Source organism: Vidua chalybeata, chromosome 19 (genome assembly GCF_026979565.1).
Source record: "Vidua chalybeata isolate OUT-0048 chromosome 19, bVidCha1 merged haplotype, whole genome shotgun sequence".
In the NCBI taxonomy this organism is placed as follows: Eukaryota; Metazoa; Chordata; class Aves; order Passeriformes; family Viduidae; genus Vidua; species Vidua chalybeata.
The window spans coordinates 1,883,276-1,904,794 of NC_071548.1; the positions used below are offsets into that span (position 1 = coordinate 1,883,276).

Genomic DNA, 21,519 nt, shown 5'->3' on the forward strand with positions numbered 1-21,519 from the left:
TCTCCTTTCCCTGGGGCCATGGAGGGTGGTAGCTCTTCTTCACTGCCTTTGTCCCTTCCAGCTTGGAAAAGCAACTCCCTCAAGATCTCGCCGCACACACCTGAGAGCTGGGAGGGTGAGCTTGGAGCAGCCAGCTGGGGGTGAACGTTCAGCTCCACTGTGCCCTAAGCACCACACAGGGGACAGCCCAGCAGGGTCTGTCTTTCAGAGCCATGAGCAGGGACGCTGGCATGGAGATTTTTGGTGAGGCTGCACCGTACCTGCGCAAATCCGAGAAGGAGAGAATAGAAGCCCAGAGCCAGCCATTTGATGCCAAGACCTACTGCTTTGTGGCTGACCCCGAGGTGGAGTACACCAGGGGGAGGATTAAGGCTGCACAGGATGGGAAGATAACTGTTGAGACAGAGGATGGCAGAGTAAGTGCATTCCTTCTGGCCCTTCTCCCAGCCCTGGTTAGGGACCCAGGGCATCTGCTGGGGACAAACTGAGAAAGCACCAGGCTAGCTCAGGCAAGAATCTGCCCTACCCTCCCCTGTCTTCTGACTGGGACCAGCACAGCCTCCACAGGAAAGTATAGCTCTGGATGGTGGGATAAAAGTATTCATTGGATAATTATTCTTGGTTTGGGCTCTAAAAATCAGGCAATGCTCTGAACCAGGTTGGATTGCAGCCTTGCCAGACTTAACTTAGTTTTTAACACTTTCTCAGCTAAGGCTGTCATATCCACTCATAAATTCCTTCGTTTACTGGTAGCTGAGCAGACAGATAACTTTGCAAGTCGCCCTTGACTGTGAAATTGTCAGTGTCACTGGTTACAGTTTCCCAGAGGAACATCCAAGGTGTTAATCTTCCAAAAAGCTGAAATGTCTTAGCAGCTTGTGCCCTGACACCTTTTGTAAGAATAACTGCAGCAGCTCAAAGAACAACCACGACCAACATCTTGGCAGTAGGTGCTACAAGGCTTTTAGAAAGCAGTGGCTGAGTTAAGCTGCTGCCAGCTGTGAACATCTGCTGCCCCCACAACAAATCCACAGGCTCTGGCAGTGGGACAGGGTGGTCCCCATGGTGTGAGCCCAGCAGACGGTGCTGTTTGGTAGAGACAGAGCCTTTCTTTAATTGGGAATGGCCACAGACAGGAGTGGAACAAGTCTGTCCCAAGGATGGATTTGCTGTTGATGACTCTGGCACTGTCATGGGAACCCTGGAGGCTGGGAGGTTGGCTTGCCAGCAGATGTGCCCCAGGCTCTTACAGCCATGAGCAGCGGAGACCTAAAGTTCATAAGCAGTGATAATGTGTTGAAAGATCTGTTCCAGCACAAATCATGTCTGTGTGGTCACAGCAATTTAAGGAAATTGACATCCTGTCAATGTACCAGTGTTGTAGATTTCCTGGCTGGCTGCAGTGTTTGCCCTGAAATAATCATATTTTGCTTAGCACAGTTAAACAGAAAGAAAAATATGAATTAGAGCAGCTTTAGAGATGTTATTACTTCTCTGTGGTTGTGGAAGGACTGTCAAGAGTTGCTGAACCAAGGTTTGCTCTTTCTTTCTGGATTATAGACAGTTGCTGTCAAACCTGATGATGTGTATGCCATGAACCCACCTAAGTTTGACAGGGTTGAGGATGTGGCCATGCTGACCCACCTGCATGAACCTGCTGTCCTCTACAACCTCAAGGACCGCTACAGCTCCTGGATGATCTATGTAAGTTCCTTCCTCTGGCAAAGGAGAAAACACAGCTGCAGGAGCTGGACTTCAGTGACACCCCTATTTTTTTTTTTCCTGCAGACCTACTCGGGTCTCTTCTGCGTCACTGTCAACCCCTACAAGTGGCTGCCGGTGTACAACCCCGAGGTGGTGTTGGCCTACCGAGGCAAGAAGCGCCAGGAGGCCCCTCCACACATCTTCTCCATCTCTGACAACGCCTATCAGTTCATGCTGACTGGTGAGTGCCTCTGTTTTGGCCAGACTTGGAGTAACAAAGTGTGTCAGAACCGCTGCTTCTGCCAAGCGCCGTTCCATGCTGCTGTGGCTCAGTCACCTTTGCCAACTCTTGCAGAGTGCTCGGTCTGGTAATATTGCAGATTGTCTGCTTGGTTTTTATTATCAGCCCCAAATCATGCAAAACCAGCTCCAGACAGTTTTCCCCATCTCCTGAAATACTTACTTTATTTTTAAAGCACTGTGCTCTTGTGCTGCACATTATCTGTATTTCTGGTCTGAGTACTAAGCTAAGCAGCCTAACAGGGACCTCTGCAAAAGGCAGTTGCACTTGGACAGGACACACTATCTGGAAATCCCTGGGCAGCACACCTGCATGTGGCTTCGAGGAACAGCAGGTAGATCCAGAACAGAGCTGGTAGAAATATTGTCACCGAAACACATGGTTTTAATTTGAATAAAGTCCTGTCCCATATTTAATAGTATTAAAGAATGGAAAAGACAAAAGGAAAAACAAGCACAGGATGAGTGAAGGAGGAGGAGAGAAGACAAAAAGTGGAGTATAGGGAGGGAAAGAGAGATGGAGAGTAGACCATGCACCTTTTCAGTTTTGTCTGCAGGGATTTTGTTTCATTCCCCCCGATGGACACCAGGTCACAGGTAACTGAGAGCCAGCACTTTCCCTACAGCTTCTCTGACTGCAGGTATTTTTCCCTTCGACAGATCGCGAAAACCAGTCTATCCTGATCACGTAAGTGCAGCTGCCACTCTGGACTTTGTCTCCAACAAGACGTGGGCAGATTGTTCTTCACTCTGAGCCCTCTTTCCTCAGTGGAGAATCCGGTGCTGGGAAGACGGTGAACACCAAGCGCGTCATCCAGTACTACGCGACAATCGCCGCCGGCGGGGACCCGGCCACCAAGAAGGAGCCCCCGATGAAGGTGTGAGGAGGAAGGGTGAAGGGCAGTTCAGGATGTTTTCCCCTTGTGGGCAGCACTGGTGACACACACTTACCTCAAAATATTAGCTTCAGCTACTCTTTGAAAGGACCAGTGTGGTTTGTGTGGTTAGAACCACAACAAATACCAGCCACCAGAGCTGCCTCTGACACTGCCAAGGTGTAGCTTTACCTGGACTGAAACAAGACTGGTGCCCAGGAAGAGTCAGAGGCTCCAGTTTCTTAGCATGGATCAATCTGTCCCTGTGGCTGAGACCTGAGAGCTCTGACTGTGGGAGAAATTCTGAATAAGAGGAAAATGAGTTATTTGTTGCTTATCCCCAGCACAGTGCTGGAGTCGAGACGGTGCAGCAGTAGCACTGTAGAGCTGAAATGAAGTGCACATGGCTGCACACATAGAGCCACTTCTTCCTACCACATAGCTCACGGTGTTTTTCAGTAATTATTCAATTATTCCTGCAGGGTACGCTCAAGGATCAAATCCTCAGTGCCAACCCACTGCTGGAGGCCTTTGGGAACGCCAAGACCGTGAGAAATGACAACTCCTCACGCTTTGTGAGTCATCCTGTGTCTGTCCCTCTGCCCTCCTGTGCCTCTAATGCTCTTTGCCTGCTTGTTAGCTGTGACTGCAAGCCCCTTGGCTGGGAAAAATGTTCTTGCTGACCAATTTCTTTGTTTTTTAGAAATGCTGATGTGTTAGCAGCTGTTTCATGCTCACATTGCTGCAGCAAAGTGTTCCCCTTTATCTATCTTTATATATCAAAGCTAATAAGACTGATTTGATGATGCTGTCACTAAGACTGAAGAGATTAAAACACTCTGAGATTGCTGCACTGATCACCACCTTTTGTCTGCTTGCCAGGGTAAATTCATTCGTATCCATTTTGGAACCTCTGGAAAGCTGGCCTCTGGTGACATTGAGACCTGTGAGTAACTGAGGGGGGCTGGCAGCCTTGCTGGAATGTAAAGAACCTGAAAAATGTCTAAAATGTGCATTCACGTTACAGACTTGCTGGAAAAGTCAAGAGTCACTTTCCAGCTGAAAGCTGAGAGAAGCTACCATATCTTCTACCAGATCCTCTCCAACAAGAAGCCTGAACTGCTTGGTAAGGACAGCCACCACCTGGTGACATTGAGTAAAGCCAGTGTGGGAAACATTTCTCTCCGTGTGCCAGCTCGGTGACAGAGGATCCAGTGGCACAATGCCCTGTGTCACATGCAGAGCAGGGATCATGTGCTGATTTATGTCCTCAGCATTGCAGCCTCGGCCCTGCCCAGGTTCCCCAGGCTGTACTTGTGTCTCTGCGTAACAGGGTGACACTAGGGCTTTATTCCCTTTCCATTTATCCTCCCTGGGTAAGTTCTAACACAAACTGTGTGCAGGTGAGGTGCAGGGGTGGCCATTGTACTCTGCCTCACACCTTGCTATTCCCCATGGTGTGGAAATTCCAGCTTAGGCGAGCCAAGGTAAGCAATTCTGGGTGCAGGATGGGCAAGTACCCCGATCTACAAACCATGTAGCTGAGCTTTTCATCACATGGGCAAAGGTTATTTCCTGTTTCCAGTGCAACCCCTCTGACCTTTTCCCCCTTCCCACTGCCACGGCACTCCCTACCCATGTCCCACATCTGTCCCTTTGGCCACACACCCAGCTACTGCTCTCATCCTCGGTCCACTCTGCCCATCCTTCCCAGCTCTCCACAGAACATTTCCCAAGGTGGAGCTCCTGCTGCCATCCTCCCACTCTGCGTGTGTCATGGATGAGGATAAGCACAAACCTTATCTAAAAGCCTCTTTCTCAAAAGCTGTTTCTGTGGATAGCCTGTGTTCTGTGCCTGCTGAGTGCTCAGCTCTCAGTTCACAACACATTAAACTGGAAGGACTGCTCAGCCAGGAGAAAGCAGTTGAAAGCCTTTACTCTTTCTGGTCTCTTAATAGAAAACCAGGAGTTTGGGATGCAAGAGGAAGGAGAGCTTGTGAAACCTTGCTGAGCCATTGTTCCATCTTCCCTGCCAGGCTCTGGCTCTCACGCCTGTGTTTGCCTTTCAGAGATGCTCCTTGTCACAGCCAACCCCTATGACTACCCCTTCATCAGCCAAGGGCAGATCTCTGTGGCCAGCATCGATGACCAGGAGGAGCTTGTTGCCACAGATGTGAGTACAGGCAGCAAGGAGAGACTTTTACAGTCTCACTTTTACTCTCACCACTGTTAAAACCAGCTGATCTGTCTGGTGTGCAGGCAGCCATTGACACTTTGGGCTTCAGCCCCGATGAGAGGATGGGGATTTACAAGTTGATGGGGGCGATCCTGCACTATGGGAACATGAAATTCAAGCAGAAACCACGTGAGGAGCAGGCAGAGCCTGATGGCACAGAAGGTAATACCTTCCTGGCTGGGAGAGAAGTATTTCCAACAGTTTCCATGCCATTTCTCAGTAGAAATTGAGGGAGTCTTCCAGGAGAGATGTAATAAACATAAAAAGGAGGTTTGATTTTCAACTTACTGCGCCAAGTAGAGGCACTTTCTGCATCCAGTTTATTCCTGATGACTCTGCTGTAGGACCCTGTGCCTGGGGCACGTCACTGTAGTGTTCTCCAGTTTCTGGCTACACATACACACTTGTTCTGCCTGGGTGACATCGTGGAGAAGTGGCTTGATGGGAAAAAGTCTCTGTTGTCCCATCAACAGTGCACTTCTGGGTTTCACCACATCTGTGGGGCTGCTGTAGCCACTCTGCCATGAGGACCAGTCCTACAAGGCTGTTCAGAAAAGGAAATGAGAATGTTAGTCAAGATTTGTGGATGGGGTAAAGCCAATCAAGTTGCAAGTTTCAGAGTGAGTTCTGGCTGGTTCCAATGCCCTATGTGTGTCTGAGCTAAGAAGAAAGTATTTCAAGTTATTATTTTGTTTTCCAGAGGCTGACAAAGCAGCATATCTGATGGGCCTGAACTCAGCAGACTTGCTGAAAGCTTTGTGCTATCCCCGGGTGAAAGTGGGAAATGAATATGTCCTGAAGGGCCAGACAGTGGATCAGGTGAGCATCGAGGAGCAGCAGGGACCATCCTCTCCCTAAGGAAAAGGGATGGGTGCAGGTCACAGCTGAGAATGGTGGGGGCCATCAAGGCCTGGTAGTGCAGTGTATGCGGGCGTGGTGAGGGGTGTTTTGTTCTGGGGTGCACTGGCAGTGCCCTGACACAGGTGTGTGACATCTCCCTGCAGGTGCACCAGGCAGTGAATGCCATTGCCAAGTCTGTCTACGAGAAACTCTTCCTGTGGATGGTGGTGCGCATCAACCAGCAGCTGGACACGAAGCTGCCAAGACAGCACTTCATTGGGGTCTTGGACATTGCTGGCTTTGAGATTTTTGAGGTTTGCAGTACTCTCAGACTTCTGCCTGTCTCTGAATGCTTTTTTCATTTTGTTTGTCTTCTCTGACCTTTCCTCCTCCTCACCCCAGTGCAGCCCTCAAGAACAGGGCAAATCTGTCTGAAGCTGCTTCTGCCTTTGTAGATCCATCACCCTCTTTGTAAAAGAAGAGACAGGGCAGAAGCATAGCCATGAAGCTGCTCTTCCTCTCTCCCCACAGAGTCTGTATTTAGGGATATTAGGGCCACTCAAACATGACCAGTGCAGGGTGCAGTAACCATGTGCTGCACAGCACAACTTTTCTGTAAGCCTGGACACCCATGGTATATTCTTTACTGTTATCAAAACCCTTTTGGGACAGTCTGGCTGACCTTGCTGTGACATCCCTGTGAAAAAGAATTGATCAGAGGCAGTTTCACACTATTAACGCACTTACTCAAATATTAGTTTAACAGCTTTGAGCAGTTGTGCATCAACTTCACCAATGAGAAACTGCAACAGTTCTTCAACCACCACATGTTCGTGCTGGAGCAGGAGGAGTACAAGAAGGAGGGGATTGAATGGGAGTTCATTGACTTTGGCATGGACCTGGCTGCCTGCATTGAGCTCATTGAGAAGGTGAGTTTCTTAAGCATCTTGTGCAATCACACAAATTGAATCTCTAAAGGGTTCTTGAGAGTGTTTGCTCTGAGTGCCTTCAATACTCAAATCTTTCTGGGAAGCTTTCAGGTCTCTTCACCTCCTCTGTTTCTTCAAATATTACCCTTGTGAGTAATTAATTACACTGGCAGGATTGTATCCTGTCTTCTGAAAAAGACATTGGTGCTATTTTTCCTTCCTTCCTTTCCTTTCCTTCCTTTCCTTCCTTTCCTTCCTTTCCTTCCTTTCCTCCCTTCCCTTCCTTCCTTCCTTCCCAGTTACTGCACAGTTTTTGCCTGACTTCTCTTGTTTTCCACACACTGTGTAGTTCAAAACTGTGTATTAAAATCTTATGAGTTCTTTTAAGTATCTTGCCAGCTGTTCACAAAATATCTTGCTTGCTTGCTCCTCCCAGGCTAATTCTCTATAAAATACCTCCAGTACTTCAATTTTAGCATGTCTTTCACTCTGTATAATTATAGCTTGAATTGATCTTATTTGAAAACCCCATTTTTCCATTCAGCCCATGGGCATTTTCTCCATCCTGGAAGAGGAGTGCATGTTCCCCAAGGCAACTGACACCTCTTTCAAGAACAAGCTCTATGACCAGCACCTGGGCAAGTGCAGCAGCTTCCAGAAGCCCAAGCCTGCCAAAGGCAAGGCTGAGGCCCACTTCTCCCTGGTGCACTACGCTGGCACAGTGGACTACAACATCACTGGGTGGCTGGAGAAGAACAAGGACCCTCTCAATGAAACTGTTGTGGGGCTGTACCAGAAATCATCTATGAAAATTTTATGCCATCTTTATGCCAATTTTGCTTCCATAGATGAAGGTAAGCTTAGAGAATTATGTTTCCAGTTTGGGATTTCCTACTGTACCTCTCATCTGGTGTGGATCAGTGTTGAGTCAGTGCTTGTGTGCTGTGTGTTAGATGCACAATTATAACACTGGCAAAGGGATCTGCAGCAGTTCCTCAGCTGGACTGTCATCTCATTTTCCAGCTGAAGGTGGTGGGAAGAAGAAAGTAACCAAGAAGAAGGCCTCTTCCTTCCAAACTGTCTCTGTACTCTTTCGGGTAAGTGTGTTCTCTGGCAGAGGCTGTCACACCTGGCTCCACAGCCGTATTTTCATTTTAAGACAGGAGGGAAGTTCTTCAGCAGTAACCATTTACTTTGCTGATGCCTACAAAGGATTGTAGAATGTTCACTAGGAGAGTAAGGAGAAAGTTCTGAATTTTTGCTATTCAGCAGTCAAATCACTTTGAGAACCGAGATAATACACAGCTTAGAAATGATCTCTGTTTTACAGGAAAATCTAAATAAGCTGATGTCTAACTTACGAACAACTCATCCTCACTTTGTGCGTTGCATCATTCCCAATGAAACAAAGACCCCAGGTAATTCACAAAACATAGAACAGGAAGGGGCAGAAGGAGCAATGCTAGAGCAATCAGTATGTCCCCATGCTGCTCTGTCACAGGCCTGATGGATCACAAGCTTGTTCTGCACCAGCTGCGATGTAATGGTGTTCTGGAAGGCATTCGGATCTGCAGGAAAGGATTTCCTAACAAGATACCATATGGGGATTTCAAACAAAGGTCAGAAATAACATTCTTGTGTTTGCATTGAGCCCAATTCATTTGAAAGAACACTCTTGTTAAACCAGCCCATGATACGGTTGTTAGGAAAAGACTATTTTAATATTTAACACGCATGGAAAGCAAAAGACATATCTAATAGCATGGTCTGTGTGGGCAGTGCCCACCCAGATGCCTTCCTCAATACTGTATGCCAAAACCTATTTTTAATTCATTCCTGTTAATTTGAATGTTTGGATATTCTTTGCTTGAATTCTCAAATTGGGCACAAGCATGTTTCAGCAAAAATAGAGAGGGTGCTCTATGCACATCCTGTATTTAACTGCTATCTAGTAGAGGTTTGAAGAGTGTGGTTTGAATAATTCTAAATAGAATGGTTTTACAAAGAGGAAATTGTGTTAAATCCAATACTACTTCTTGATGAACTGCTAAGTTTGACTGGCAAATAGAGTTGCAGTAACAGAAGGGACTCCAACAGGAAATCCAAGTTAGTTCCACATGATCCTGTCATTTTGTAGTGGGTTAATATTTCGACATGCTAACATTTCTACAGCATTAGCAGATTCATTTATAGATAAATCCTACAACCAAAAAATCTTATCATGGGAACTGCTGCAAATAAGACATTTATAAAAGGCTGATAAATTCAGGGCAACCCAGCTAGGGTCATCTGCTCATTGTGTTAGAACAAAGGCAAATGTAGGGTCAGATCTCGAAGAACAAAGCAATCACTCCCCCCTTACAACTCTGTGCAGGGTGTGCTGCAGAGCAGGGCACTGAGAAGGGCTGAAATGGTGTTTTGGCTACTACCTGAAGGCATTGGCCCAGCCATTGATGTGGGAGGGCAGATTTGTGTATTGATGCTGAAAATAGGTATGGAATAATCTCTGAGTGTAGGATTAGGAAGTCCATTGCTGGATCCAAAGTCTAATTCTGGGTTACATGGTACAGAAGGAATGTGAGAAGCTGGAAATGGTTCAGAAAAGCAGTTCCCTTACTCTTAAAATCCATCCATTTTTTGAATTTACAGCTAACCCAATGAGCTGGACTCCTAGAGTAGTGATAATGACTGTGACACAGATGAGCAGAGTCTCTCAGGTCCAGAGAACAGACTGTCCATGCCTTCAGTCTCAGTGAGGGCTGTAACACATCCTTGGAACCTACTAAATTGACCTGCTGCTATTTGCTGCTTTTCTTACTGCTTTGCTATTTGAGGCTGGAGGTGTGAGTCAGACTCAGCCTTCCTCTGTGTCTTCAAACTGACAGCTGTTCTTGTGGCATCCTGTGCACTAGAATGGTACTGATGGGTAAGCTTTTTTCTTTATTTTATCAGATACCACCTTCTGAATGCCAGTGTCATTCCAGAAGGAAAGTTTATTGACAGCAGGAAGGCGTGTGAAAAGCTGCTGTCTTCCATTGAGATAGATCATACTCAGTACAAATTTGGACACACTAAGGTAAAATGTTTAATTTTGCCATACAATAGGGAAACATTCGTTGCGTTGAAATGTAAACCCAGCAACGAGTGACGCCTGTTCTTTGGCTGCAGGTGTTCTTCAAGACAGGTTTGCTGGGTGTCCTGGAAGAGATGAGAGATGAATGTTTAGGACAGATGATCACACGGACCCAGGCTTTGTGCAGGGGGTACCTCCGGAGACTTGAGCTGAAAAGAATGTTCGACCACAGGTGTGTGTCCTCTGCCAGGTCTGGTTGCTCAAAGATTGGCTTTATTCCCAGTGCTGATGGATCACTTTGGTTTCAGGGAGTCCATCCTCTGCATCCAGTACAACATCCGTGCATTCATGAAAGTCAAGCAGTGGCCCTGGATGAAGCTGTACTTCAAGTTAAAACCCCTCTTAAAAAGTGTGGGAACTGAGAAAGAGCTGGCCATGATGAAGGAAGAGTTTGAGAGAACAAAAGAAGAACTGGCTAAATCAGAAGCCACAAGGAACAAACTGGAAGAAAAAATGGTGGCTCTGGTGCAAGAGAAGAAGGACCTACAGCTGCAAGTACAAACTGTAAGTAAATTAAATAATTTTTGGCTCTTCAGATTACATCAGTTTTGTTTGAGTGTTCAGGAAAGGGCTGAAAGGAAACTCTGTTATTTCATGTACCAGCCACTTAATAAGCAGGTGATTTCTGAAAGTGTCAGTGCCAATGTGTAATAATGAAACACATTTCTGTTCTCTATAAAAAGGAAAATGAAAATTTGGCTGATGCTGAAGAAAGATGTGACCAGCTGATCAAACTAAAATTCCAGTTGGAAGCAAGAATAAAGGAGGTAATGGAAAAGCTGGAAGATGATGAGGAGGTGAATGCTGACCTGGCAGCCAGAAAGAGGAAACTGGAGGATGAATGCTCTGAGCTGAAGAAAGATATGGATGACCTTGAGTTAACATTGGTCAAGGCTGAAAAGGAAAAGCATGCCACTGAAAACAAGGTGCTTTTTATTTCTGCAATGTTTAATAACAGTTGCTCTGTTGATGTATAGCCTGTAAAAATTCAGTAAACTTGAATGCTTACATGCTGCTGTGTAAGGAGATCCATGGGCCTGGTATTGAACCTGGGCACCCCTGTTGTGCAGGAAAACCAACCCATAAGCATGCAAAAATGCATTAAAATTAAAGTTCAGCATTGCTTTGTGACTTCTGAAGGGTTGATATATAAGCAGAGAGACTGTAGAGTGTGACCATACAGTGGTCAAAATCTCTCTGGGAGTCTAACAGCAAGTTCATTGTGTGTGTTCATGGCCCTACATGAGGGCCAAAATTATTAGTGACTTGGAGTATTTTGCCTTACAATAGGTCAAAAATCTGACTGAAGTAGTGACAGGTTTGGATGAGACTGTTGCAAAGTTAGTGAAGGAGAAGAAGGCCCTGCAAGAAGCCCAGCAACAGGCACTGGATGACCTGCAAATAGAAGAGGACAAGGTTAACACCCTCACCAAAGCTAGGATCAAGCTGGAGCAGCAAGTGAACCATGTGAGCATGTTCAACACAAGGAGAAGGAGCAGATTCTTTAGTTGTTCTATCAGTCATGTACCATATGTGTATGTTGCAGGTTGAAGGATCTTTGGAACTCGAAAGAAAAGCGTGTGTGGACCTTGAACGAGCAAAGAGAAAGCTTGAGGGAGAATTGAAACTTGCACAGGAAACCATAGTAGATCTAGAGAATGATAAACAACGTTTAGATGAAAATTTAAGGAAGTATGAGAAACAGTTTAGTAGATAATTTATTATTTGGCTTTAACTGGACATATTTTCTTTTAATAAAAACATCTCCTTCACAGGAAAGACTTTGATTTTAACCAGATGCAAAATAAAATTGCGGAACAGCGAAATTCAGGTACTCATTTGCAGAAGAAGATCAGAGAATTGCAGGCAAGAGACTTTACTTCATCATTACTGTTTGCTCGTTTTAAACTGTAGTACCATGAATAATGCTTGTCCACAGTTTGGCAATGGCTCTGTCAGACACAGGGGAAACTTCCAGCAGCTTCTTATGGAAGCCACCCCTTTGTCCCCCACTACCAAAACCTGGCCGTGCAAACCCAATACAACAACAGAAAGCTGTGATCTAAAGCTAGAAGGAGTTGATCCATGAGTACTTTTGTGTCAGTAAGTCTTTACTTACAATGCCAAAAAAGTGAAATTCAAAGGAAGTTTATTTCGCTTACAGTCTCCAAAACAAGGTTCTTGGTGTTCTACTGTGACAAATCTGCAGTAAAACCTAACCTAAGCACTGAATGATCTGTTCCCTATTTTAGTTCCTGATGTGCTATTCCCTTGTCGTCCAGGCCCGTGCTGCAGAGCTGGAAGAGGAGACCATGAGTGAGAAAGCAACACGGACAAAAGCAGAGAAGCGTTGTGCTGAGCTGGCTCGGGAGCTTGAGGAAACCCGCGGGAGCCTTGAAGAGGCCGGAGGAGCCACCACTGCTCAAACAGAGCTCAGCAAGAAGCGCGAGGCGGAATTCCAGAAGATGCGCCGTGACCTGGAAGAGGCCACGCTGCAGCACGAAGCCACGGCTGCCGCCCTGCGCAAGAAGCACGCGGACAGCACAGCTGAGCTGGGCGAGCAGATCGACAACCTGCAACGCGTGAAGCAGAAGCTGGAGAAGGAGAAGAGTGAGCTGAAGATGGAGATTGACGGCTTGGCTGGTCGCACAGAGGCCATTACCAAATCCAAGGTGTTTCTTTATAACTTAAATTCTCGAATTACCATTATTTCTGTCTGATGGGAACTTTACAAACACACTTACACAGATTCCACTTTCTGATTCTCTTTCAGGCTGTTCTGGAAAAAAGGTACCGCATACTGGAAGATGAGATGAGTGAGATGAAAGCCAGACTTGAGGAGTACCAGAGGAATGTGAATGAGGTGGTGATGCAAAAAGCCCAGCTCCAGACAGAGTCTGGTAAGGAAGGTTCACACGCACAAAGATGTGCTGAGAGGATATTTTTTCCCTTCAGTAGCAAACAGATTCTCTCATTCTGAGAATGCTCTCAGAATTCTCCACTCTCTGACCAGTTTGTTGTAAGGTCATTGAGCATAGTGCTTAAGGGGAATCTTAGAATGAAACTGGAAATTTGAGAAAAATTGTAAAATGACTGAGGAAAAATCTGAAGAAGACAATATGGAAGGGCTACAAAAAGTACTGAGAATTCTAGAGATGATGGCATAAGCTTTAGGCACCTCTTCAAGAAAGGGAAGAGATTTACTTCAACCCCCAGGACAGAGGGTAATATGGAATAAATGTTTTCCAGTTAGTGTAAATCTTAAGAAATGAAACTTTAGGGTTTATCTCTTGCATCACAAGGACAATTATGGGAAACTGCTACAGCATTTTGAATCAGTTCAGCCAGTGTCACAGCATAAAATCCTACCGCTTTAAAAGAAACAATTAAGCAAATTTTCGAAAGCGTTTTTCTTCAGGAAAAAAATAGCATCCAGTGGATCAGAACTGTAATAAGGGGTACAATTAGAATTAGGGAATCAGGTGAATTTTGATAAAGAAAGAACAACAACAAAAGCATTTTGAAGGATTAAAATATATTGTGCAGAGTTAGACGTATGTACATAATGGAAGCAACTGATAAGGTAAACAGTGCTGTGTGATTCTTCTCCTTCTTCTTCTCCTCCTTCTTCTTCTTCTTGTTATATGAGTGTTTTCAGGATGTTTAATTTGAACAGTATTGAGAACTTGCCCTCTCTTGTCATAGGTGAACTAAGCTGTCAACTCAAAGAGAAAGAAACTGTAAGGCTGCAGCTGTCCAGAAACAAGCAGGCACTTACACAGCAGATAGAAGAACTCAAGAGGCAGCTGGAGGAAGAGATCAAGGTAGTGCAAACTACTGAGCACCTGAAAAAGCTTTGAAATGTATCAGGGTCTCATTTCATTTCAGTTGAAAAAGACTTCTGGGAGTTTGTAAATATTGCCTGTAGTCCAATACTGTAAAATTAGTCCGGGAAAGGATGTGTACAGTAAGCACCGTGTGCAGTAAGTTCTTTGCAAAGGATGACTTGGGCATGCTGAAAGTTGATGTAACTTGGTGGATTTTTTCATGTTTTTAAATTTTAAAGCCATGGTCTATGAAATTTCTTTAGCTTCTATAGCAACAGGGAAGACAAGTTATAACATATGCCAAGGTGAAAGTATCACTTTTGGTCTTTTGTAGTGGTAGAGTTGGTGACAGGTAAAGGCAGCTTCCTGAACACTTACAAAGCCCCAGCCCTTTGTCTTCTGCCCAGGCTGCAGTGATCATATTCCAGATGTGCAAGGTCATGAGGTCTCCTGCTGGTCACAGTTAACAGAAATACATGACATTGTGGGTCATTTTAGGCCAAGAACGCCCTGGCCCACGCCCTGCAGTCCGCTCGCCACGACTGTGACTTGCTCCGGGAACAATATGAGGAGGAGCAGGAGGCCAAGGGGGAGCTGCAGCGAGCCCTGTCCAAGGCCAATGGTGAAGTGGCCCAGTGGAGAACCAAATACGAGACGGACGCGATTCAGCGCACAGAGGAGCTTGAGGAGGCCAAGTACAGAATAGATGAGATGAGCTGTCCAGATGTACACTGGGCAGAACATAGACCCACTTTTATTCACCTAATCTAAATTATTTTTTTGGGGTTTGCATATCGTCTTAATTAAAATGAGACACATAATGCAATGTTTTTTTTTTTTTTTTAATCATATGCTTGTTTTATTTATGTGCCTTAAGGAAAAAGCTCTCTCAGCGTCTCCAGGAAGCAGGGCAGCAGGCAGACATGCTGAATTCCAAGTGTGCCTCCTTGGAGAAGATGAAGTTTAAGCTGCAGGGGGAAGTGGAGGATCTGACACTGGACCTAGAGCGAGCAAACACATCAGCAGCTGCCCTTGACAGGAAACAGCAGAATTTTGATAAGGTCATAAGTGAGCACAGTACCTTTCAAGTGTAGCCTTCCAGAAAGCCAACCTAACACTCTGTACATCAGTCAGTGCTGAAGTCAAGGTGAATCTAATTAAAGCCACTAGGGCATTGCAATAGGAATTTCTCCTGGTTTAAGAACCTGCATTATTTATCTAGTACAACATATAGTCACAGATAAAACAACATTTTCAGTACCAGCAGGAAATGAAACATAACAGCGTCTCCTATGAGGAAAGGCTGAGAGAATTGGGATTGTTCAGCCTAGAGAAGAGAAGCTTCAGGGTGACCTAACTGTGGCCTTCCAGTGCCTGAGGGAAGCTACAAGAAAGATGGAGAGAAGCTGTTTACAAGGGCCTGGAGTGACAGGACAAGGGGGAATGGCTTCACACTGACAGAGAGTAGGTTTAAATTGGATATTAGGATGAAATTCTTCCCTGTGAGGATAGGGAGACCCAGGCACAGGCTGCCCAGAGAAGCTGCAGATGCCCCTGGATCCCTGGAAGTGTCCCAAGGCAAGGTTGGATGGGGGTTGGAGCAACCTGGGATAGTGGAAGGTGTCCCTGCCCATGGCAGGAGATTTGGAACTAGGTGATCTTTGATGTCCCTTCCAACCCAAAGCGTTCTATGATTCTATGATGTCTTCCAGGTCATGGCAGAATGGAAGGGGAAGTATGAGGAGAGCCAGCTGGAGCGGGAAGCTCTCTCTAAGGAAGCAGGCTTGCTGAACACAGAGCTTTTCAAAGTGAAAAATGCCCATGAGGAAACCTTAGATCAGCTCGAAACAATCAAGCGGGAGAACTCCGCTCTCCAGCGTACGTGTTGGGCTCTGGTTTCCCATCAGCTCTCACAGACCAACCACAGCAAGGTGTGCTCCACGAGCACACTCATGCCTGCTGGAGGGCACCAAGTGACAGCACTCTGTCCTTCCTGTGCTCTCCATCTTAATGCAGAATACCAGTGTCTTACCAAAAGCTGTCAAGCGTGTTTGTAAAGTGATTAAGCCAATAAAGCAAATGTCCTGGCTCTCTCATCTGCTGCAGACATTGAGGTGCCATTCCCAGGCAAAGGTAGTGATTGTGGGAGACTGAGCAGCTCATGAGAGTGAGTTTTACAGATGCACTGAACACAATGACAGGATCAGGAGTTTTACACCCTGATGGCATATCTGTAGATGTGACACGTGCAGGGCTCTTCCAGGCTCTCTGGAAGGAGGGCTGTGAAACCACACCAATGCCCTACTTGGCCTGCATGAGTTGGTTGTGTCTGATTTTATCTGTACATATTTACAGACATGTATTGTGTACATATGTACATTTGTGTATACATATTTATGTGTGCAAAAGGGGTGCTGAATGCACCAACAAAGCATAGCGTTCAGCTCCTCTGGTTGATGCCATTCTTCTCTCACAGAGGAAGCAGCTGATCTCACAGAGCAAATTACTGCAAATGGCAAAATGATCAGAGACCTTGAGAAAGCCAAGAAGCAAGCTGAAATAGAAAAAAATGGTGTGCGAATAGCTCTGGAGGAGGCAGAGGTGAGTTAGTTTAAATATTACTTAGATAGTAAAGAGCATGCTGAGCAGCTTTCTGTTCCCTTTTCTGGCAGTAACTGTGTGTAAGGTTGATTGCCACAAACTTTAGGAAGTTCTGTGAAATCACTGAGTACCACCTCAATAATCAGGTTCTCTGAAATGTTACCTTCATCTTTGTTTTTCCCTTTTTTCTTTTAAAGGCAGCTCTTGAGCACGAAGAAGTCAAAATCCTTGGTGTCAACCAAGAACTTACTCAGATAAAGTCAGAAATCAGCAGAAAGATTGCTGACAAAGATGAGGAGATCAACCAGCTAAAAAAGAACCACGAAAGGATTGTGGAGACAATGCAGGGTGTTTTGGATGCTGAGATCAGGAGCAGGAATGAAGCCCTGAGGCTGAAGAAGAAGATGGAGGGAGACCTGAATGAAATGGAGATCCAACTGAGCCATGCCAACCGCCAGGCTGCAGAGGCACAGAAACACCTGCACGGCACCCAGGGAGCTCTTAAGGTCTTGCTTTACCTTCTGGTTGATTAATTTTTTAAGCACAGTATTTGAGAAAGTCATTAGGACAAAACTGGCTCTTTAAATACAGGACACTCAGCTGCACTTGGATGATGCTGTCAGAGCACAGGATGATCTGAAGGAGCAGGTGGCCATGGTGGAGCGCAGAGCAAACCTGCTGCAGGCTGAAGTTGAGGAGCTCCGGGCAGCCCTGGAGCAGACGGAGCGGTCGAGGAAATTGGCTGAGCAGGAGCTTCTGGATGCCACTGAACGTGTGCAGCTCCTCCACACCCAGGTACTTTGCTTTGCTAACACTGATGTATTTTGGGGTCCAGAGATCGATGGTGGAAGAATGAATGGATGAATTGACCTCTAGGTGTAGACACTCAAAGCCTCTCTCTTTCTCCTTCGTAGAACTCCAGCCTTCTTAATACAAAGAAGAAGCTTGAAACTGATATAGCACAACTCCAAACAGAGATAGAGGATGTTACTAATGAAGCAAAAAGTGCTGAAGAAAGAGCTAAGAAGGCAATGACAGATGTGAGGATGTTACTGTGGTTTTCACTTTGGATTTTCAAGGCTTCCAGCAGCATTGCTGCTGGGAGTTAATGTAAATATTCTTGTCACATGTTGGACAAGGAACCAGTCTGTGGGCCTGGTTGAAAAGGTTTTGTGTCAGAGGAGGATTAGAGCAACAGGGAACGTGTCCTGCTGACAGATGGGGCTGTTGCCATCATAAAGAACTAAACCTAAAACAAAATAACTTTATTCAGTGCTGCATGAAAACGTAATGCACAAAGAAATCCTGCAGTATTGAAACCAGTAAAGTGGCTAAGGTGTCTGAATAGTTATCTTTGCAAAATCCTATTTATCAAATTTTTAAATGAGAATTGTAAATTTCCATTCAAAATTGGTGCAAAATCCTCCCATGCAAGACCTGTGAAGCTCAGCCAGGCAATAGGACTGGTGTGTCATGGGACTCAATCTGCTAATGGTTTTTGATGCAGAGGATTAAACCAAAATCTTAACGCTTAGAGACATTATGTGGAATTTAAATAGAAAACTTTTCAACTTGCTCATTAAAAAGAAAAAAAAAATAGAATCTCAGAATAATTAGGATTGGAAGGGACCTCTGGAGATGATCTACTCCAACCCCTCTGTCCAGGAAGGGTCACCTGCAGCAGGTGACACAGGGACACGTCCAGGTGGGTTTGGAATGTCTCCAGAGAGGGAGACTCCCTGCCCTCCCTGGGCAGCTGTTCAATGCTCTGCCACCCTCCATGGAAAGAAGCTCTTCCTTATGTTGAGGTGTTCCTCCATTTTAATGATTTCTATTCTCTTTGAATAAAAGTAGAAGAAAACATTACAATGAATTATGCACACATATATATTTATATAAAACTTCTAGTGTTCATATTTTTCAATTTAGAGCTTTTCAAATATTTTGCTGCCAAAGCAATTTTTTGAATTCTACATTAATTATAATTATATAATTACAACATTTATTATAATGTCACTCAATATTTCACTGAGATGCTTAATTATATTGTGTAGGAATCCAACTCTTGAGAGCAAAATAAATCTTAGTTTGTCTTAAATAACATAGATTATTTTAAACTGCTTTGTGCCTTTGTGGCACTGCCCTCCAGGAGGTTGGGGCAGTAGCAGGGCAAGCACTAAAGCACAGTATTCAGCACACCCCAGATGTGTTGAGCACTACAGTAAAAAAGACAACCCCGATGGGGAAGAAATGATGTTTGGCTCCAGATCAGAAAGCCGAAGGATAGCTTTATTAAAACTATACTATATTACATTAATATATTATTTAAAGAGAGACTATCTTATTCTACATACATCTTACTTACTTATCAACTAATTAACAAAATTGTGACTGTCTGCTGAGAATCTGAGACACAGTTGGATCTAATTGGTTTTTGAACCTAAATAACCTTTACTAGAATCCAACCCAGCAATCACTGCAGGTAAACAATCTCCATACCAAATTCCACATGGGAAAAACAAAGTGGCAGAAATAAAAATTGTTTTCTCTTCTTCTCTCTGTGCTTCTCCTGAGAGATAGAATTATGTCTCTCTGTCCAGAAAATGGGAATGTCACAGAGCACAGAAGTCTTTCAGCTGTGCCGTGTCCTGTTCCCAGACTCTGCTGTTGCTCTGGCTGTCTTCCCCTGGCACCCAGCTGTTAGTGAGGTCACAGTGGGACAGAGCATTTTCCCTTTCTGTCACTCCAGCTCTGTGTGCAGTAAGGCAGACTTTTCCCATCCTTTTCCCTACTATTTCCTGTCATGTTTTTGCCATTATCATGTGATGGAAAAAAAAAAAACAAAATAGGGAGTGGGGTGGCAGGAATGGTGAGCAGGACACGGGAGTTAATCTTGTGCTGGTGCACGGTATGTGCTGTTCTTTCACATTCTTTCAGTTTCTTGTGTCATCTCCCTTCCAAGGCAGCCAGGATGGCAGAAGAGCTGAAGAAGGAGCAGGACACCAGTGCCCACTTGGAGAGGATGAAGAAGAGCCTGGACCAGACGGTGAAGGACCTGCAGCACCGCCTGGAAGAGGCCGAGCAGCTGGCACTGAAGGGAGGGAAGAAGCAGATCCAGAAGCTGGAGGCCAGGGTGGGTACCAGCACTGATGGGTGTCAGAAACATCTTTCTTCTCCAAGTCCTGTGTGAGGCCTTAAGCCAATTGTTGATTAATTCACCAGATCCGAGAATTAGAAGCTGAACTGGAAGAAGAACGTAAAAAAACCTCAGAGGCTATGAAAAACATGTGCAAATATGAACGGCGTTTCAAAGAGCTCACTTTTCAGGTGGGTAAAAATAGAAAGCAATTCTGATGTTTTGTCTCCCAAGGACATAAAATTGCACATTCTCTTTTCACAGTGTGAAGATAAAAAGAAGAACATGATTAGGTTACAGGATCTGGTAGATCAACTGCAGATGAAAATCAAATCTTACAGAAAACAAGCTGAGGAAGCTGTGAGTCACTAAAGTGAAGCAAATACTTATTTCCCAGCTCATAGGACTGTCAGTTTAAAAGTTGGCTCTGTGCCCCAGCACGTTGCCAGATGATTTTACATTTTTGTTTTGCAATTTCAGGATGAACAAGCCAATACTAATCTCTCCAAACTGAGAAATGCACTGCATAAGATAGGTGAGGCCCTGGAAAGGGCAGACATTGCTGAGAGCCAAGTAAATAAACTCAGAGCTAAGGCCCGAGAAGGCTCTGCTACAAAGGTAAGGCTTTACTGCACGTGTGCTCTTTGCTCAAGTCAGTCTAGCAGCAGGTTTGTGCCTTGCCAGTGCTACAGGCATAATTTGGAAAGGACAGCTCTGGAAGGAAGGGGCTTTAAAAGACAAGCTGAGTGGGTTGGGGTTGTTAAGATGGAATAAGCTTAGCAGTGCATGTGTCCTCGTTTTGTCAGTGAAAGAATGGAATTATTATTTTCTTCATGCTCCAGCTGTGGATGGTGGCCATCTTGGTGTTACCTGCAGATATTCAGGTCACACAGTGGTTTTAAGGGTTCCACACACATCTGCACTGGCTCAGGCTCCACTTGCACATCCTAGCTGGATGGTGCTCTGAGATGGATGATTTTAGGGATCAAAAGACTCATTTTGGCATGTGTAGACTAAACAAAGCCTCTCCTTTCTAGGTGGTGTTAGGAACTGAAAAATGAGCTTCTGGGATAACTAGAACTTCCACAAAGTACCTCTTCAGCTGTGGAAGTGATTTTCCCTTTGTTTATGAACACAAACATTTTCTGTTGCTGCTGCTGCACCAGTGTCAATAAAATAGATATCTGCAACTTCAAATGCTCTAAATGTGAATGTTTAAATGAGAGTCTCATTTTCTCACTATGTTAATTATAGTCAAAAGTGTGGGTTTGAGTCTTACTACTTCTCTTTCTCTTCTGAGTCTTACCACTTCACTTTGACCAATTTTATCCTGAATTGAAAGCCTAGAGGTCTGACAGGCTTTTTGCTTTTCCAAAGGAAGAATTCTGTTCCAGCTGCCGTAGCCTGGAAGCAGCACATTCTCAGGAGAGCAGCTGCACCTTGTTCTCAGCAGCTCATGACACAGTGCTGTGCTTCAGGATGCAACCCAAAGTGCTGCCGTGCTCTTAGGCCATGTCACTGACCCCAGCCCACCATGTCAAATGCCTGGTTACTCAGTGCAACACCCTACTTCATGAACCTGCTGAAAAACAGTCGTAACTTGTTTAGGAGTCGCTGTGCAAAATCAACAGAAAATTCCTAACTGCTAGGCAAGTCTGGCAACCCTTGCCAGCCTGTCATTATTCATTCCAGAGTATCCAGGCATCAACATGGCATTGTCATGTAATCCTCCCAGCCCTCTTGCCTGCTTTTGGTACAAAGTTTGATGTTTGCTCTTGCCCAGTGTAGTGGTTTTGGTTTGCTAATTTGAGATTTCCCGGCCAACGCACCAATGAGTGTGGTGGGTTCAGTGCTGGCAAATCACTGAAAATTTCACAGAGCAAGGAAAATTAAACAGAAATAAATGAGACATAAAAATGTGGAATGAAAGAAATCCAC

At 45.0% G+C, this 21,519-nt stretch overlaps 1 protein-coding gene across 1 annotated transcript; it reads left to right on the forward strand.

The window, feature by feature from the left end:
- Positions 1-61: 61 nt before the first annotated feature.
- Positions 62-20,778, forward strand: LOC128797846 (myosin-3-like). Its single transcript, XM_053960749.1, has 39 exons — positions 62-416; positions 1,561-1,704; positions 1,789-1,945; positions 2,665-2,692; positions 2,774-2,882; positions 3,362-3,454; positions 3,762-3,825; positions 3,907-4,005; positions 4,949-5,052; positions 5,139-5,277; positions 5,816-5,934; positions 6,120-6,269; positions 6,714-6,884; positions 7,429-7,738; positions 7,908-7,981; positions 8,215-8,302; positions 8,386-8,503; positions 9,837-9,960; positions 10,053-10,189; positions 10,266-10,521; positions 10,701-10,943; positions 11,308-11,484; positions 11,564-11,709; positions 11,793-11,883; positions 12,300-12,689; positions 12,791-12,917; positions 13,723-13,841; positions 14,343-14,539; positions 14,722-14,905; positions 15,557-15,722; positions 16,321-16,445; positions 16,643-16,951; positions 17,037-17,240; positions 17,360-17,485; positions 19,408-19,578; positions 19,668-19,772; positions 19,846-19,941; positions 20,062-20,199; positions 20,619-20,778. Exons 1-39 carry the CDS (start codon positions 213-215, stop codon positions 20,640-20,642), a joined length of 5,826 nt encoding a protein of 1,941 aa, XP_053816724.1. The 5' UTR covers positions 62-212; the 3' UTR covers positions 20,643-20,778.
- Positions 20,779-21,519: the final 741 nt, after the last annotated feature.

What these genes read in the sequence shown, in the direction of transcription:
- LOC128797846 (XM_053960749.1), top strand. Translation starts at nt 213, where the DNA reads ATGAGCAGGGACGCTGGCATGGAGATTTTTGGTGAGGCTGCACCGTAC. An exon ending in CTGTCTCTGTACTCTTTCGG is followed by an intron (nt 7,982 to 8,214) that starts GTAAGTGTGTTC and finishes TCTGTTTTACAG; the next exon opens with GAAAATCTAAATAAGCTGAT. An exon ending in TGCAGCTCCTCCACACCCAG is followed by an intron (nt 17,241 to 17,359) that starts GTACTTTGCTTT and finishes TCTCCTTCGTAG; the next exon opens with AACTCCAGCCTTCTTAATAC.